General features: G+C 42.5%; 1 protein-coding gene across 3 annotated transcripts in view; it reads left to right on the top strand.

Annotated features, from left to right (window-relative positions):
• Positions 1–17643, top strand: part of Hbs1l (HBS1 like translational GTPase) — a 67565-nt gene that overhangs the window by 10518 nt on the left and 39404 nt on the right. The window contains exon 5 of one of the 3 annotated variants that reach the window (XM_051164300.1): positions 4–1757. The exons of the other annotated variants lie outside the window; for them this stretch is intronic. Coding sequence (XP_051020257.1) covers positions 4–1406 — 1403 coding nt within the window. The 3' untranslated portion in view covers positions 1407–1757. Of the gene's footprint in view, positions 1–3; positions 1758–17643 lie in introns of those variants that run through there. 3 annotated transcript variants of the gene reach the window in all.

Here is a 17643-nt window from a genome sequence, read left to right as displayed (position 1 = left end):
AAGGAGTCTTATTTTCTTCCTTGGAGGTTTCTTCAGAAAATGTTCAGTCAGAGAATCACTTGGGGATCAGTAGCAAATCTGATTGTTGTAGCTCAGTAGCAAACTATGGATCACACAGTTCTACCCTTGTGCCAAGTCAGTGTTTGCCTCATAGCAAAGAGGAACTTGACAGGCCCCAGAGTGAGGAGGAGCTGGAATCATGTAAGTTAGCAAGAGAGCTGTCTCTAGCTCCCCTGATCCATGACATGTCAAGAGATTCCTGTGCGAGCCAGCCGTCAGTCAGACTGCCGTCCTCAAACAGTCTGCAGAGCCTGCTTCCTAAGACGCTAGGTGCCGATGTGGTAGGACCTTGTGCTTCTGCGTGTGCTCCTGAAGAGGAATTCACTCTCAAAGGAATACCAGACCTAAAGTCCCTAATGAGGGGGGACATAGCAGCTAGTGGCTCTTTGGACGTTCAAACTAGTTCACTACCTGATTTTCAGAGCATTCCAGTGCAGAACACCTTGGGAACTTTAAATAATACATTGCACTTACCTAGCTCAGTGGAAAATAATTCTAATTCCAGGATGAGCACTGAACTTGGAAAAAGTGCCAAGAATCATACTGTAAAGAATAGCAGCTTACCATTTTTTCAGTGTGGAGGTCCGTCACTAGCTGAGCTGCTGGAGGAACACAGAGGGAACAGCTCCAGCCAGTGCTCTTCCTTACCCAGCCTGTGTACCCGGGCACCTGCCAGCCTGCGTTCCCTCCCCCTCTCACAGCTGGCAGAGCACTGCCAGTCTGCTAATGGAATATCGGAATTAACAGGATCTCTGTCATCTTTGGTGTTTTGTAAAGCTCCCACGAGGGACCTGGAGAATTTGTCCCTTTCTGATTTGATTGCAAAATCGATTGAGCTAGATACCTCTCCAATTAAGAGAGATTCCTTTGAGCTTGGTTTATCTGAAACAAGGAGTCCTGGAGTTGATTCAAACATCGATCTTAGTGTCCTGATAAAAGCTCCAGAGTTTGTCCCAAAGCCTACAGGTGACCCATCAGTTGCTCCAACACCAGAGGCTAAAGTTCTAAGTTCAAAGTTAGGGAAAAATTCCAGTTCTACTAAGGATAGTAAGAAGAACAAGAAAGGCTCCCTTGTTAGGAAAGCTCCTCTGGCTGTGTCATGGACCAAGGCCCTTGCGGCTAGGCCTTCAGCTTTTGCCTCAACGCTGTGTCTTCGTTACCCACTGAAAAGCTGCAAGAGGCGCACTCTTGACCTCTACAAGACTTTCCTTTATAGCAGACAAGTTCAAGATGTGTCGGACAGAGAAATAAGTCCTCTTGCAGCAATAACACCTTTTGACTTCAAATCAGCGTCTCCGGATGACATTGTAAAAGCCAATCAAAGGAAAGCTTTTACTAGAGAATAGGGACACAAGGAAAGCTTGGTTTCTGCTGTAAGCTTTTTAACCTTACTGTAAAGTCTTCGTAGGATCATTTTATATTATGCGATTCAAATTGTGAGCTTTATTAAAATTGTCTTAAGTCCATTATAACAATTTAGGTTGATAAGGATTTTTGCACTGGGAATTTTTTTATGTTGTCTTCTTGGAATAATGGCTGGTTTCTTTTAAGTTGCTATCTCATAAGAGTGTGTGTTTACAATGTATGTATGGAAACACAATATTGTGACTTGAACCTCAGATACTTCACTTGATATCCAACTTAAGTCTTTTCTATGAAATACTTTTGTGCTTTTTTATCTGAAATGAAAGTGCAGCTACTTGGGATTGCCATAGTGTGAAGGTGTTCCTGCGGCACACACCACAGCTGGGACATGTGTGTGTGTTCGCACATATTACTAGTGTCATTCCTAGTTTTATTATTTCACTTACGTGACTCCTAAAGCTTTCCTATTAGAAAATCTTAAAAATCTTGATTTTTGAAAGTAATACAAAATATGGTTAAGGTGCATTTTTGATGATGAAATGAAAATCTTTTAAGGGACCATGTATATATTGAAGTTGGAGTAATACATTATTTTTATATGTTATATATTTTATAGATTTTTAAGGCAGCCTTTTAAAAATAAACATATAGAAAGTATTTGGGAATATGTTTGCATGTTATTTAAATAGTTTTACCAGACCTCTAGCAGTTTCTTTAGAGTAAATCACTAGACGTGGACCCTTCCTTCATGCCGCTGACAGCTGTAGTCAGGTATGGGTGTGTCTTGTGCAGCACTGGTCTTCAGCTAGAGCTGGGGAGCACCAGAGATCACTTTCTAAACGCAGCCACTCTCCAGGGGATGCACATGCCTGCTTTTCCTAGAGAGTAAAACTGTGGAATAAGATTTTAATGCCTAATATATCTGACCGACATAATTTATAATAATCAGGAATATCAAGGAAAAATTACTAATCAGGGATAATGGTCTTTTGCTTAGAATGATAAAGAGTAATGTTAATATTTCTTGCAAAATGTAATTTCTTAGTGAAAATTGAGGATCTGTCCTCTAAGTAGTAATATTTTTTCCTGATAGCAGCTTCACTATTCCTTGATTGTATGTGTGTGTGTGTGTGTGTGTGTGTGTGTGTGTGTGTGTGTGTATCTCTGTGTGAGTGTGTGCATCTGTGTATGTGTGTTTCTCTGTGTGTGTCTGTGTGTCTGTGACTGTCTGCTAGTATGTATATGTGTGTGTCTCTTGTGTATGTGTATATGTATATATGTGTGTATATACACACACACACAGGTCTTTGTGTGTCTTTGAGTCTGTGTTTATGTGTATATGTGTGTATGTGAGTGTGTCAGTGTGTCAGTGTGTTTATATTCAAATTGATTTTGTTCAGTAGTGTTAGCTGAGCATGATACTACCATAGCCAATATTTTAATGAGCTACAATGTAAGTCCCACATTGTCTTTGTAATGGAATATTTCATTGCTTATAATGTTTAGGAGATTATAAAATCCACAACATGCAAATTTTAGGATTAGCATTAAAATTAGGGTTACCCCCAGCTACTATCTTGGGTTGTCTTTTACCTCCATTAGTTTAGTAGGCGAACTATTTAGAGCTATGTCTAGGGAGTGTCCAGTTTAGAATTTAATTGTGTTCTGGGAGTTTGTAACTCCTAACTACTCATAGATTAAACCCTATACAAGTGGTTCTCTTTGCACAGAAAGCCGCAAGTCTGTGCCTGATCCGCACTGAAGAGTGTGATAGTATTGTCTTGCTTTGATAATGGAGTAATTTTTAAGAAGAAGAAGTAGTTTGTAAGCTATACTTAGTTGTGTGGACTGTGTGCCCCTTTTTTGGCCACTTAGGATCAAAACTGCCACTTAGGGCATTTCTTTTACCTCCATTAGTGTTTTTTTGTTTTGTTTCGTGTTTTGTTTTTCTGGTAGCTGCTTCACTATTCCCTGATTTGTGTGTGTGTGTGTGTGTGTGTGTGTGTGTGTGTGTGTGTGTGTGTGTGTGTATGTGAAATTTCTTTTTTAAGACCACTTCCTAGCCTTCCTGTCTTCCTCGTCTTGGCTCCTGGCCTGTCAGGCATGTTCCCGACTGTGTTCTCTGACTGTGGGATGTCACAGTTTCTGAGACTCAGAGAGTGAGACCACGATGCCTCTTCCTGCTCCTACCCGTGGCCATGCTCCTTGGCATAGAGCAGGGTGTGCTCTCTGGTAGGTAGGATGTTGTGGGGTATTTACACCAAGTGTGCACCAGCTGCTGCTGTTGTGGAAGCTCAGGGAAGTTGTGTGTGTCAAGTTTATTTTCTATTTCAAATATCCGTGTTGACTTGCAAAGCCATTTCTGTTTGTGTTGTGGTCAAATGCCTCGGTTTAGATAGGAATACAATAAAATTAGTTCTAACGCTGTAAAAGATGCTCAAAATGATGATTTTTGCTCTTTGCCCTTTTTTTTTTTTTTTAAAGGATCTTGTGTCCATGGATATTTTGTCCTTCTCATTGTAAAGGACCTGGTTCTTAATTGTCTAGAACCACAGGTCTGTACAAAACCCTTTGAGTTTTAACTTTTCCTTCTTTTCCCACTTGCACCTTCACCTATGTACACCCTCCTCCCCTTCACTTTGAACCTTTCTCAAAGGATCAGTGATAGCTGTTATGTTTAATTTTGGTGCCTGGATAGTGTGCATCTAGTTCTCACCCCACTGATAATGCCAGGGAGGTGATTTGAATCTAAAAAGGAAGCACTTCAGATAATAAAGTGCAAGAAAAAGAACTGGTTTGCAAGTGGCTGTTGTCTTTTAGATTGGCATTGAATATGTGTTTAGATCATTATATATTGAGAATGAATTATGTATCAACCTTTTCTTTTATGTTCACATATATATATATATATGTACATGTATATTTGTTTATAAAATGAGTTCTGTAGTAGCTTAGAAATTGTTTTCTGTTTAATGAGATGTGTATAAACAAAGATGATGTTGGCTAGAAAGGGACTTTCTATGGTAGTTTTTAATGTTTGTACCTATAATTATATACGACTCTGTAACTATGTAACTTATTTCCAGACTCTGCAAACTTGTCACATTTTGAGTGTATATGTATATTTTTATAAAAGCTACATTGAAAGAAATTATAATTCTGAGGTTTTTAAAATCAAGTATAAAACACTATTTACTCATTAGAAGTTTCTTTAGGAGTCTGACAGTTCAGAATGGTGTCTTGGTAACTTATGTGGAAAGTACTACTTTTTCATTTTTCTATAAATGGATTAAAAAGCAGTCCACCTGGGTGTGAGGAGTTTCTTCTAATATATTCACCATTTATAGTGGTTTCTCACTGGGGTATGTGTACCTGTGCATGTGTGCAAATGTGCATGGGGACCGTTAGTGAGCATGTATGTGTGCACATGTGCATTTAGACAGTTCTTATTTGCGTTAATCATAGTTCACAAAGTGACTGAAAATACTGAGTTAGGGTTTCCTGAGACATTCTTTCTGTAGGATGTTTATGTTTGGTGTGTCCTGTAACTGATGAGCCCACCAACTACTCAGTATGTAACTTTCTTTTACACATGCCTCTGTTACAGATACACTATTTAATTTTTGTCTTTGCATCTCATTAATGCATTAGCATTGAGCTCACAGGTGACAGTTTATAACATAATGCATCATTTAATGTGCACTGTGCTCTGATGCTTAGAGATCTTAGACATGTCAGTAGTCCACTTCCATATAACATAGTACCTCATTTAATGTGTACTGTGTTTTCTGATGCTTAGGGATCTTAGACAAAACCAGAAAACCACGACACCAAATCAGTCATGAAAAGTACATGTTTACGGTATGAGAGCTTAAGCAAGAAAATAGTGTTGCCGTGTTTGGCCTCACCTGGGAACTTACCTGTGACTCATTGTCCAGTGCTCTTTGGAGGACTGTAAGTGATAGCTGCGGTGCCCTGAGTAGTGACTTGGGGTTACAGATACATGCTAGTGAACATTTGAATACCCAGATCTGTGGGTCTATGAATCAAGAGGACCTGACACATCATCTGCCCCACTAGGCCACATCTTTAGTACTCTCTTAAAAGGCATTTAGCTTTCGTAAGAACTACAGAAACATCTAAGTAGTTTCTTGGCCCAGTGTATTTCCTCTTAAAATATTTTCTACCCTAGACCCAGAATACTTTTCCTGAGATGTCTATGTAATTTTCTCTCTCTTTCCCCCTCCCTTCCTTCCTCTCTGCCCCTGGCGCCCCACCCCCACTTTTTCCCCCTAAATTTTCTGCTTTTATTTCTTCAGCCCCTCTAAGTAATCTGTTTAGCTTATCCACTGTGCAGTGTCCTGGGTACACCTCCATGAGGCTCCCCACTGTGCAGTGTCCTGGGAACACCTTCATGAGGTCCCCACTATGTGGTCACATGGGTACATGTCCATGAGGTTCCCCACTGTGTGGTCACCTGGGTCCATGAGGTTCCCCTTCTCTTTCTGTTCTCCTGTTGTACTTGGCTATATTCTCTTCAGATTGGAGTTCAGATACAGTTTTATAATATCCTGGGCCATTGTGTCTTCATGTGCATCTGAGGTTCTGTATCTTATTCCCACCCCATAGGAATTCTTACTACACATGCATACACTTTTTCTCCTGCCTTTCTGTAATTTTAAAGTATCTCCATTCTTCTCAAAACTTTTAGTTCTTATTTTGTGTCCATGTTTTTTTCTGTTTTAACTTTAGTAATCTTAGCAATATATGTATATATGTATTTATCTGTAAACAGAATTACATATATATATATTTATTTATTTATATGCTACAGAAATCAGTCCTCATAATAATTGTTAACTTCTGATTCTTATTTTGCCATTTCTTAACCTTGTGGCTTTGGTCAGTTTTTTGTCCTCTCACCCATGTTGGCCTACAGTTCACTGTGTAGCCTATGCTGGCTCTGGCTCAGAACACTCCTCCTCAGCCTCCCAGCTGCTGAGTTGAAAAGGTATGTGCTGCTATTCTCAGATCTTAGGTTACAGAAAGGTAGGTCTATCATTAGGCCTGCTGTGGCATATACTAAATATTTATCTTGGAGCTCTACTAATACATTTTAAGGTACTGTAGTTTCGAATTTCTGTTAGGTTTTAATATTTTTGCCGACTGTTTTTTTGAGTTATTTTCAAGTAGCTTCCTTCCCCTATTTAAGTATAGAGAAGGACGTTGAACAATTAGAAAGCATCTTTGGAGGTAAGAAAGTCTCCGTGCAGCAGAAGGCTTTAGTAGTGTTCGGTCGTACATAGTAGTGTTCCAGTAGACTTTGGTCTCAGTGCTGGAGTTACAGGTCTCATCCGCCGTTCCCAGCTCGGTTAGGTTTAATTATGTTGACTTCTCATGTTAGACCCCATTTTTTACTTTGTCTTTTTTACTTTGGAGTCCCTTATATTCTCTTCCTTTCAGACTATCACAAAAATGTTTTTGACGTGTTAGTACGTGGTCATGATTGTGTGGCTTATGTTTTCATGACAGCAGATTGAACCCCTTGTCTGCTGGAGCACCTTTCAGGTGTTCTGTGACCGTGAGTTACAGTCCCCGTGTGTGTGTGTGCTGGAGCACCTTTCAGGTGTTCTGTGACTCTGAGTTACAGTCCTGGAGCACCTTTCAGGTGTTCTGTGACTCTGAGTTACAGTCCCCGTGTGTGTCTGCTGGAGCACCTTTCAGGTGTTCTGTGACTGTGAGTTCCAGTCCCCGTGTGTGTGTGTGTGCTGGAGCACCTTTCAGGTGTTCTGTGACCGTGAGTTACAGTCCCCGTGTGTGTGCTGGAGCACCTTTCAGGTGTTCTGTGACTGTGACTTCCAGTCCCCGTGTGTGTGTGTGCTGGAGCACCTTTCAGGTGTTCTGTGACTGTGAGTTACAGTCCCCGTGTGTGTGTGTGCTGGAGCACCTTTCAGGTGTTCTGTGACTGTGAGTTACAGTCCCCGTGTGTGTGTGTGCTGGAGCACCTTTCAGGTGTTCTGTGACCGTGAGTTACAGTCCCCGTGTGGTGTGTGGCTGGAGCACCTTTCAGGTGTTCTTTACTGTGAGTTACAGTCCCCGTGTGTGTGTGTGCTGGAGCACCTTTCAGGGGTTTCTGTGACTGTGAGTTACAGTCCCCGTGTGTGTGTGTGCTGGAGCACCTTTCAGGTGTTCTTTACTGTGAGTTACAGTCCCCGTGTGTGTGTGTGCTGGAGCACCTTTCAGGTGTTCTTTACTGTGAGTTACAGTCCCCGTGTGTGTGTGTTGCTGGAGCACCTTTCAGGTGTTCTGTGACTGTGAGTTACAGTCCCCGCACCTGTCTGCTGGAGCACCTTTCAGGTGTTCTGTGACTGTGAGTTACAGTCCCCGCGTGTGTCTGCTGGAGCACCTTTCAGGTGTTCTGTGACTGTGAGTTACAGTCCCCGTGTGTGTGTGTGTGCTGGAGCACCTTTCAGGTGTTCTGTGACCGTGAGTTACAGTCCCCGTGTGTGTGCTGGAGCACCTTTCAGGTGTTCTGTGACTGTGAGTTCCAGTCCCCGTGTGTGTGTGTGCTGGAGCACCTTTCAGGTGTTCTGTGACTGTGAGTTACAGTCCCCGTGTGTGTGTGTGCTGGAGCACCTTTCAGGTGTTCTGTGACCGTGAGTTACAGTCCCCGTGTGTGTGTGTGCTGGAGCACCTTTCAGGTGTTCTGTGACCGTGAGTTACAGTCCCCGTGTGTGTGTGTGCTGGAGCACCTTTCAGGTGTTCTTTACTGTGAGTTACAGTCCCCGTGTGTGTGTGTGCTGGAGCACCTTTCAGGTGTTCTGTGACTGTGAGTTACAGTCCCCGTGTGTGTGTGTGCTGGAGCACCTTTCAGGTGTTCTTTACTGTGAGTTACAGTCCCCGTGTGTGTGTGTGCTGGAGCACCTTTCAGGTGTTCTTTACTGTGAGTTACAGTCCCCGTGTGTGTGTGTTTGCTGGAGCACCTTTCAGGTGTTCTGTGACTGTGAGTTACAGTCCCCGCACCTGTCTGCTGGAGCACCTTTCAGGTGTTCTGTGACTGTGAGTTACAGTCCCCGCGTGTGTCTGCTGGAGCACCTTTCAGGTGTTCTGTGACTGTGAGTTACAGTCCCCGCGTGTGTCTGCTGGAGCACCTTTCAGGTGTTCTGTGACTGTGAGTTACAGTCCCCGTGTGTGTGTGTGCTGGAGCACCTTTCAGGTGTTCTGTGACTGTGAGTTACAGTCCCCGTGTGTGTGTGTGTGCTGGAGCACCTTTCAGGTGTTCTGTGACTGTGAGTTACTAGTTGTTATTTACTGTTTTTGTTGCTGTGATGAACCTGCCAAGCAACTTAGAGGCTATTTGAATTCTCGGTTTGGGGATGAAGTCCACAAGGCTAGGAGGACAAGGGTCAGGATATAAAACCCATTTCTGTCCTCTAGTGACCCACTTCCACCAAGACTGTACCTCCTGAAAGTTCCAAACCCTCCAAAGCCCAGGCTCCAGCCTGAGGACCATCTGTTTCACCGATGAGTCCTGGCGCATCTTTGACACAGCCAGCTGGTCTGAGGCTGTTGTATCTCTTGTGGGTTTCTTTCTTTCTGTAGCAGTGTCTACCCCTCCTCTCCAACCCCAGGGCTTTCTTTCTGATCCTCCCCTCCAGCCCATTGACTTTGTTTTCTTCTGTATGCTTGAGGACCTTGGCTGCACCGTGTGTCTGAGTGCTTGGTCCCTGCTGAGGTCAGGAGAAGGGTTCAGATGCCCTGGAATGAGCCACCGTGTGGATGTGAGAACCACAGTCCAGTCCTCTGGAAGAACAGGAAGTGCCCATTAACTGATGAGACATTCTCCAGCCCTTTCTCCTCTTTAAACATCTTCTGCGTCCTTTAAGCTCTTCAGAGCTGTAGTATCTTTACTATACTTCATACACTAGGATATAAAAACATTCTGCATTTTTCAAGTATCTTCTTAAAACCCCTGTCTTGGCTTGTTTGAGTATTTGAGGAATACTACCTACTTATTTTAGTATTAAAAATGTGTTTATTTCATGTTTTAAATTATGTGTGTGCTGGGGGGTGTAAGTGGCAGGTACCCATGGGGGCCAGAGAATGGTATCCAAATCCCCTGGAGTTAAAGGCACAGGTAGCTTATCCGACTTGGACACTCAGAGCAGAACTCAACTCCACGCAAGGGCAGCACTCACTCTTAGCTGCTGGGCCGTCTATCCAGCTGCGGGAGTTCGCTTCTCAGCAGCATCACTGAGGAATGGTGGAGGGTGGGTAGGGCTGAGCTGGGGCCATCTTGTACTGTATTCTACTCCTGGTTCATGTCCTTGGAGGCAGAACATAAACCCATTTATAGTAATATGTGTAATTTCTAAGATACTGTATTAAGTGCTATCTTTCCTAATTTAATAGTTGTGTTAATGTGTGTATTAAAACATACTGGAATGAGTTAGCCGTACAGTTTTGTTACCATTTGTATGAGTGAGCTGTTAAAAGAAAAGAGCATATTTGCGAGGAGGAGTGAAATCATGGGAGTAATCTTTCAGTTTTCTGATGTATATTCCTTGTCACGTTTGTGGTGGCACACACCTTTAATCCCAGCACTCTGGAGACAGAAGCAGACAGATCTCTGAATTGTAAGCAAGCCTGGCCTACATAGTGAGTTCCAGGACAGCCTGGGTTATATGTAGAGAGACCTATCTCAATAACAATAAAACCAAAAAACCCCATGTTTTGGTAGTAGTTGCTTATTAAGGAGACTCCATGTAGTGTATCTGTGTACCAGCTGTGACTGTGTGGACTGTATTACCTAAAATATACTTAGACAATGGCTGTCACCTCTTCCTTAGAGGAGGCAAGCGCGTGTTTCAGATTCTTTGGTTCTGAGAGCTCAGAGTGGAAGGGAGGGATGGGGGTGGCTGGAGCCTCCTCTCCTTCCTCATGTCATCCTGAAGTGGCCTATGATTGATGTGAGGACTGTTAATGGAGGGTTGATATGAGAGTCTGAATACTTCTGAGTTTATATGACCATTGAATAATGCACTTAAATATATATATATATATATCTCATTTTATTGCAGTTCAGTTTTTGTAGTCTGCTTATGTAAGTAACTTTTCTAGGTTTCTATTGGAAACGTATTTTCTTGGAAAAATTTCACTAATTTACCCATTCATTATTGAGTATTTTTATTCACACAGTAAGAATGTTATACATCTTATAAAGATAGCTAAGAATGACTTTGCTTTGTACTTAATAGTATGAGGGGGTTTTTTGAGAGGAAGTGGTTGAATTCAGTGAAGAGGCTTAAGTAGTTTGTAATGTCCTCAGATTCTCTTACATACACCTACACTGGAAAAAATGAAACAGATTGCTTAATTAAAAATAACTTACTTTAGACTCTTAAAGCTTTTTACTAATGCTTATTTAGTATATGTGTGTATATATGTATACACACACAGAGTTGCTTGAATGTTACATAGATTTCTTTTAATCCTAATTACCTTGTTTTTAAACATTATCAAGATTATAATTAGGCCAGGCGTCGTGGTGTACACATCTAATCCCAGCACTTGAGAGGCAGAGGCAGGCGGATCGCTGTGAGTTTGAGGGCAGCCTGGTCTACAAAGCGAGTCCAGAACAACCAAAGCTACACAGAGAAACCCTGTCTCGAAAAACCCAAAAAACAATTAAAATTAAATCATATACTCAATAATTATTGCATTGTATGGCAGTTATAAGTGTTTTAATAGAATAGCTTTTGAATAACTTTGTCCTTATTCTAAATACTTTTGTGAGGGACACTGTGGAAAGAAAGGACGAATCAATTCAGTTCAGCCAGTTATTAATTATTTTATAGAAAAAAGTCAGACAGGTGTGCTGGTATTAGGGATATATAAAATGTCATGTTTTGAGAGCCTTGGTAGGCTTCTCAGTCCTCCTGTCTGCCTTGCAAATGCTGGAGTCACAGGCTTGCACCGCTCTATCCAGCTTCCTTAGAATTATGTTTCTAAGATTTTATTTTTAATATTGTGTGTGTGTGTTTGCATGTGCGCACATGTGTGAATGCAACTTACAGAGGCCAGAAGAAAGCATTGGATCCTCTGTAATTGGAGGTCTAAGCAGTGGTGAGCCACCTTGAGTGGGCCCTCTACCTGTGTGTGCCCTTAACCCTTGAGCCTTCCATTGTTGAGGTGTCTGGTGATTTTATTTAGCCAAGTACCACATGAATTTAAGTTTTGTGTTTTTTTTCCCGCACTACTGTAAAGATGCGTATTTGAGTAGTCTCAATTGCCTCACAAAAGGTGTGATTCTGTAGTGAGACATAGATGAGGAGTGGCTGTTGTAAGGTATTTAGGACACACTGAGCGTACCCTTCAGAAACATCATCCGAATTGATCCCTCACATTACATGTTAGTCCTAATAGCCTCAACTAAGCTGTTTAGTACAGGATTCATGTTACACTGGCGGGTGTTAAATTGTTTGGGTGTCCTTACCTGTGAGTGTGCGGCTGGGTGGGCATTGGGCAAGTGTGTGCTGCTTCCGGGGCTGCTGAGGTCCCAGCTACTAGTGAGCCCTGAGAATTGTGCTCAGGGTACCTGGAGCGCTCGCTTTGCTGTGGGTTAGCACTGCCAACGCGCTGTCCGAGAAGATAGTGTCTACCTCAGAAGTCTCTGTGAGAAGCAAGCTTCCATGAGGTACTGTGAGCACCGCATCTTGCAGATGGACAATGCCAGAGATGAAACAGCTGAGCTTGGTCCTTAGAATCCAGTCTAGTGAACTGAGGCTCTCATGTTACTCAGCTGACTCTTCCGGAGCTCTTCTGTTTACATAACTATCTGCTGACTTTCTCCATGTGGCCATTTTTTAGCAACCCCAAAACATCCTTTAGTATACTAAACCTAAAAATGTACAGGGATTTTTCCCCTTTAGGAAGAGTGCATTAAGTTATATCCATTTACCTTCTTTTATAAAACTTTTTTTTTTTTTTTGGTTTTTCAAGACAGGGTTTCTCTGTATAGCCTTGGCAGTCCTGGACTCACTTTGTAGACCAGGCTGGCCTCAAACTCACACAGCACCTGCCTGCCTCTGCCTCCCGAGTGCTGGGATTAAAGGTGTGCATTACCATGCCCAGAGAGTTTTCATGTCTATGAGATCGCTCCTGAGAACCTCCCTGTTAGTGTGTGTAGGCTGGGACTTTGATCCCCAGCACTGGGGGAAAGTGAGGTTGAGGTTATGAAAGCATGTGTGTATGCATGTGTGTGTGTGCACATGTGTGCATGTATGCCTGTTTTAATGTCATGAAAACTGTAAAAGCCTAGACAGGATGTTGATGTTAATGTTAGTACCATGTAGACGTCATTACAGCAGATACTTACTGTCTCCTGTTGGTGTGAGCCCTGTAATCTGTTGGCTGGTTTCCAGCTTTGCATGCCTTGAGATTTTTTTTTTTTTTGGTTTTTTGAGACAGGGTCTCTCTGTGTAGCCTTGGCTGTCCTGGACTCGCTTTGTAGACCAGGCTGTCCTGGAACTCACAGCGATCCGCCTGCCTCTGCCTCCCAAGTGCTGGGATTAAAGGCGTGTGCCACCACGCCCGGAGATTTTTATTTCTCCTCAGCTTTTCCCTTTATCCAGACCTGTAGTGTTTCTGAACTTCTGACAGGAACTTGTTGATTCTCACTCAGTTTGCAGAATAATGTGGAGAGGCATGGATACTGAGGTCCACTCTGGCTGGTTACTCAGCACTGCCACAGTTCCCTTTATTTATCTGTACTTTCAGTATAATTTTATGTGTAAGGTCATTTTGACTGCATATGTCTACACGGCATTTAGGCCTGGTGCCCGTGGAGGGTGAAAGAGGATGTTGGATTCTCTGGAACTGGACACACAGACGGTTGTGAGTCTCCATGTGGGTGCTGGGCATTGAACCCGGGTCCTATGGGTGTGTGCGTTCTGCAGCCCCAGGTTCACTTTAATTTTGAAAGCAGGCTACTAACAGTTCTTCGGGTAGTTGTGATGTCTAATGACTTGCATGTATTACGTCACTACAGCAATTCTTGGCCCACAAAAGGAGCTTGTTAACTTGGAGTCTGCATTGTTGAGGTGTTTCTGCTGTGCCTGTGTGTAACACAGAAGCTGAGTGTGAACTGTTAGAGATGCTCATGGTAGGAAGCTCATGGGTATGTGCAAAAAATCTGGAGTTTAGAACAAATGAACAAACGCCTAAGATAGAATGCCGAAGAGCAGCAGTGGACTTGTCAACAGGGTTTCTTTTGGGGAGGAAAGGTAAGGATTTAAGTTGCTTTATTTTTCAGGCTGTTGTGTTTTTTAGTCACAGCAATAGTATTTATAAATGAAATGTAATTTTTGTGCAGATCTGTGAGTTTGTGTGTGTGTGTTTTGTGTGGATACTTGAGCACATGTGGAGGCCGAAGGTCAGTTTTCCATATCACCTCAGGAACTGCACACCTGTTTTGAAACAGGGTCTGTCAGTAAGACAGGGCCTTGCCAGTTAGGTCAGGCTGCCTGACTGGTGAGCTCCTGGGATCCTGTCTGTCTCCCTGGCTCTGCCTAGGTGAACTCAAAGGAATAAAGTCAGGCTTTCATGCTTGTGCAAATGAGCACCTTACCAACCTCTGGCTCCCCAAACCCAAATGTATTTTTAGAGGATAATTGCTAGAGCATGAATCCAAGTTATTTCCCAAGTGACCCATAGAAATCATTATTGCTCTGATGGTTACAGCTTTTGCATACTAGATTGTAATTTTATATCAAGGTTTGTGATGAAATCTAGCCCAGACTGAAATCTACTTATTGTGTGCATATGAATGTGTATACAGTGTGTGTGTGTGTGTGTGTGTGTGTGTGTGTAAGTAGGTGCATGTGCACCTGTGTGCTATGCATGTGGTTGCCCAAGGTTGATGTGAGGAATGGTCTTCCATCATTGCTGCCCTGCACTCCGCTCGTTGGCTCAGGCGCAGTCCAACCAGAGCTGCCCATGTTGCTAGCCTGCGCTGGCTCCTGACACTAGGCTGCTGTCTGACATCCTCATGGGTTTCTGTGTATCTGAACTCTTGTCCTCAGGCTTCTGCAGCAGGCAGTTAAACCTCAGAGTCATTTTCCCAGGTCATGAAGTTTGTGTTTTCACAAGTTAATGGGTTCAGTGTTATGTCCATAAAATGGAAATGTGCCCCAGTGGTTCTTTTTGTTTGTTCTCTTCTCATTATTGGAGACGGGTGCTGAGTGGTGGATTTGATGGGGGTTTGTGCTATAAAGCTCTATTGAAATGAATAATTCAGACCAAAGTGTAGCTCTCTGTTGAAGGAAGTGGGCTGTCTGGTCTCCTTGATGTACTTTCTCAGTGTATGTCTGATAACTAGAATTTTAATGTTTGTTTAGATTCAATGAAATGACTTATTTGAAGTTTTTCTTGTGAAAATTAACACAAGTTTCTTGACGTTTTGAGAATTCAGTGTGTGTGAATTTCTATGAATGTTATGTTGAAATGCACTTACAGGAGAGTGATGGTGACAAAATGTTCTTACCCAGAAAACCTGATGTTACTTTTTTATTCTTAAATGTTTTTAAATTGGTATGTTTTAATGTGAATGACTAAAGGTTGAGAACTCGTTTCACACCAAAGGAGTTTACTGTGAATTTATTCTGGATGGTCGGAAAGTATAGAAACTGAAGCATTCCTCTTTGACTCTGTGAAGTGAAAGCAGTGTTCCTAATGTTGACAAAAGATGGGGGTGCTGGTACTCCCCTGGAGCCGGAGTCTGGAAACAAGCAGGACGATCCTCAACTCACGCCAGCCTGCACTGCATCAGTGAGACCCTGTCTCAAATTAAGAAGATGGCAGGTTGGGTCAGGGGAAGAGGCACCTGCGCTTTGTGTGTGTTTTTTCAGGTTTAATCATACAACTGTAAACTGCATCCTGTTTTCTCTTTTTCACACATGTTTTAAAATAAGGAATCAACTTTTAGAACCTAGTTTCTACACATTGAAAACATTAAGAAACATAAAGGCACTTTAAACCCTTTTTCAATATGTATTGATTTCGGGGGGCTGGGCACTACATGGGGGCCAGAGGACCTCTCCCACCATGGTGGTGCCCAGGGGTGGAACTCAGGTCTCCATGCTTAGCAGCAGGTGCCTTTATTGACTAAATCATTTTTAATTTAAAGCAAAAATTAGTCTTCACATTTAAATCTCTCTCTGTGTATGCCTGTCTCCTGGCAATGCCGGTCGCAAATCCAGGGTTCTCATCCACCCTTGAGAACAGTCTAGGTTACAACTCCTCGGATGCTGCAGGCTAGTATTTAAGAATTGTCCCTTGAGAACAGTCTAGGTTACAACTCCTCGGATACTTCAGACTTGTGTTTAAAAATTGTCCCTTGTATTTCTTGCGTTTTAATTGTGGGTTCTATGTGTTGTGTTGGGGGCGGAGCCTCCCTGGTTGGTTGATTGGGTTAATAAGATATCCCCTGCATAACAGTGTTATTGTATAGTGCTCTATAGTGAGAGTGTGTGCTCTAGGCATTTTACAGTCACATGAAGTTAATGTCTGTGTGTGGGAGAGAGATCCCAATGAGTAGGCTAAGTAGTAGTTATGTTTAAAATACAGCTCTAAGGGGACAACCCTTTAAAGCGTCGTCTGAACTGGTTCCCTGATTTGCGTGGGTTTCCATATACCTGTCAAGAGCCCAAGACCACCCAGTGAGAAGTAGGTCCTCACACTTAGCAGCGTGTCTGAGCAAACTTCTTTATGTATAGAGTTAGTTTTATACCAGGTGACCGGATGTAGTGGCTCTCGGTTATTTTTCCCCTTTCTTGAGAGAATGGTACTGATCATCAACTTAGTGAGAGCAGTTTTGAAAGGGTGCAGAGCAGAGGTGCCAGTGTTTTCCTTCTGGTGTGTGTGTGGTGGGGTAGAGGGAGAGGGGGAGGAGATGGGGAGGATAGAGAGCTGTGTGCATGGTGTATGTATGTGCACACATGTGTGCAGGTACACTTACCTGTGTGGGCACATATGGAGGCCAGAGGTTGATATAAGGTGACTTCCTTGGTTGCTTTTCCACCTTGTGTTTTGAGATGAGGTCTTGTTGAACCTAAAGATGCACTTCACTGGCTGGTCAGTGCTTCCCCGAGGTGTTGAGTCTGTAACTCCAGCACTGGGCTTGCAAGCATGTGTGGCCATACCTAGCTTTTCTTAGGTGCTTAGGAACCAAACTCAGGTCCTCGTGTTTGCAGTTCACCTACATAAGCATCTTCTTAATGTCTATATTGTTGAAGTCCATCTTCCTCTCCCACTGTGAGAAGCACTAAGAGTTTGTGCTTCCTTCCATACACAGAAGTATAGTTACATTAAATACTTGAGTGCCTAAGATACTTCATTCACTGGACGGTATATTGCAGAGGCTATTAAAAAGAAACTAACCATGGAACTGGTAGACCAGTTTGAAAAGTAAGACAGCCTATAGTTTAATACTTTGTACTATAAAGGTGTATATCTACAACAGAAAGATACACAGTAAAGGCCTTTCAAATTTAACTCATAAATTATTGAGTCACTTTGATTGGACCCTTTGTTTTCACCTGTGGCCTAAAAGTGACAGCATCTCACTGGAACATGATATCTTGGATCTGAATACATCTTTTCCATCTCCTAAAAATTAGGGTGACCAGAAGACTGTCCAGGTATTTCTTAAAGGAACAATACCCTATGCATCTAGTTTCCCAGTGGAAATTAAAATTGTTTTACATTAAAACTTCTTTGTTGAGCAGAGAATGATCTGACTCTAACCTTTTCCAGTTTGCTCTTAGGAGCCTTTGAAATGTAAATATTAAGTCTGATATTGTAATAATTAATTTTAAGACAGGTTCTCTCTGTACTGGATATCCTTGAACTTGCTATGTAGACTAGGACTAGACTGGCCTAGAACTCACTACCTTTGCCTCTCAAGTGCTGGATTTAAAGGCATGCACTACCATGCCTGGGGCAGAACAATTGATTTTAGCATTACCTTTTCAAAAGTATCTCAGACTGTAGTTTATGATCAATAGAGTAACAAAATCAAGATTTGGACAACACATTGTCATTTCTTAGAGATACTTGATTCAAGATTATTTTGTGGATATTTTACTTTAACGACCCTGATTGACTTATGTTGGGAACACATGTCCCTCATTCTGAAGAGCTACAATTAGAGGACACAGT

The sequence above is a fragment of the Acomys russatus genome, chromosome 21 (assembly GCF_903995435.1).
Source record: "Acomys russatus chromosome 21, mAcoRus1.1, whole genome shotgun sequence".
Classification (NCBI taxonomy): Eukaryota; Metazoa; Chordata; class Mammalia; order Rodentia; family Muridae; genus Acomys; species Acomys russatus.
Note: the sequence above shows the minus strand (reverse complement) of the source record. Positions and strands in the feature narration are given on the sequence as shown.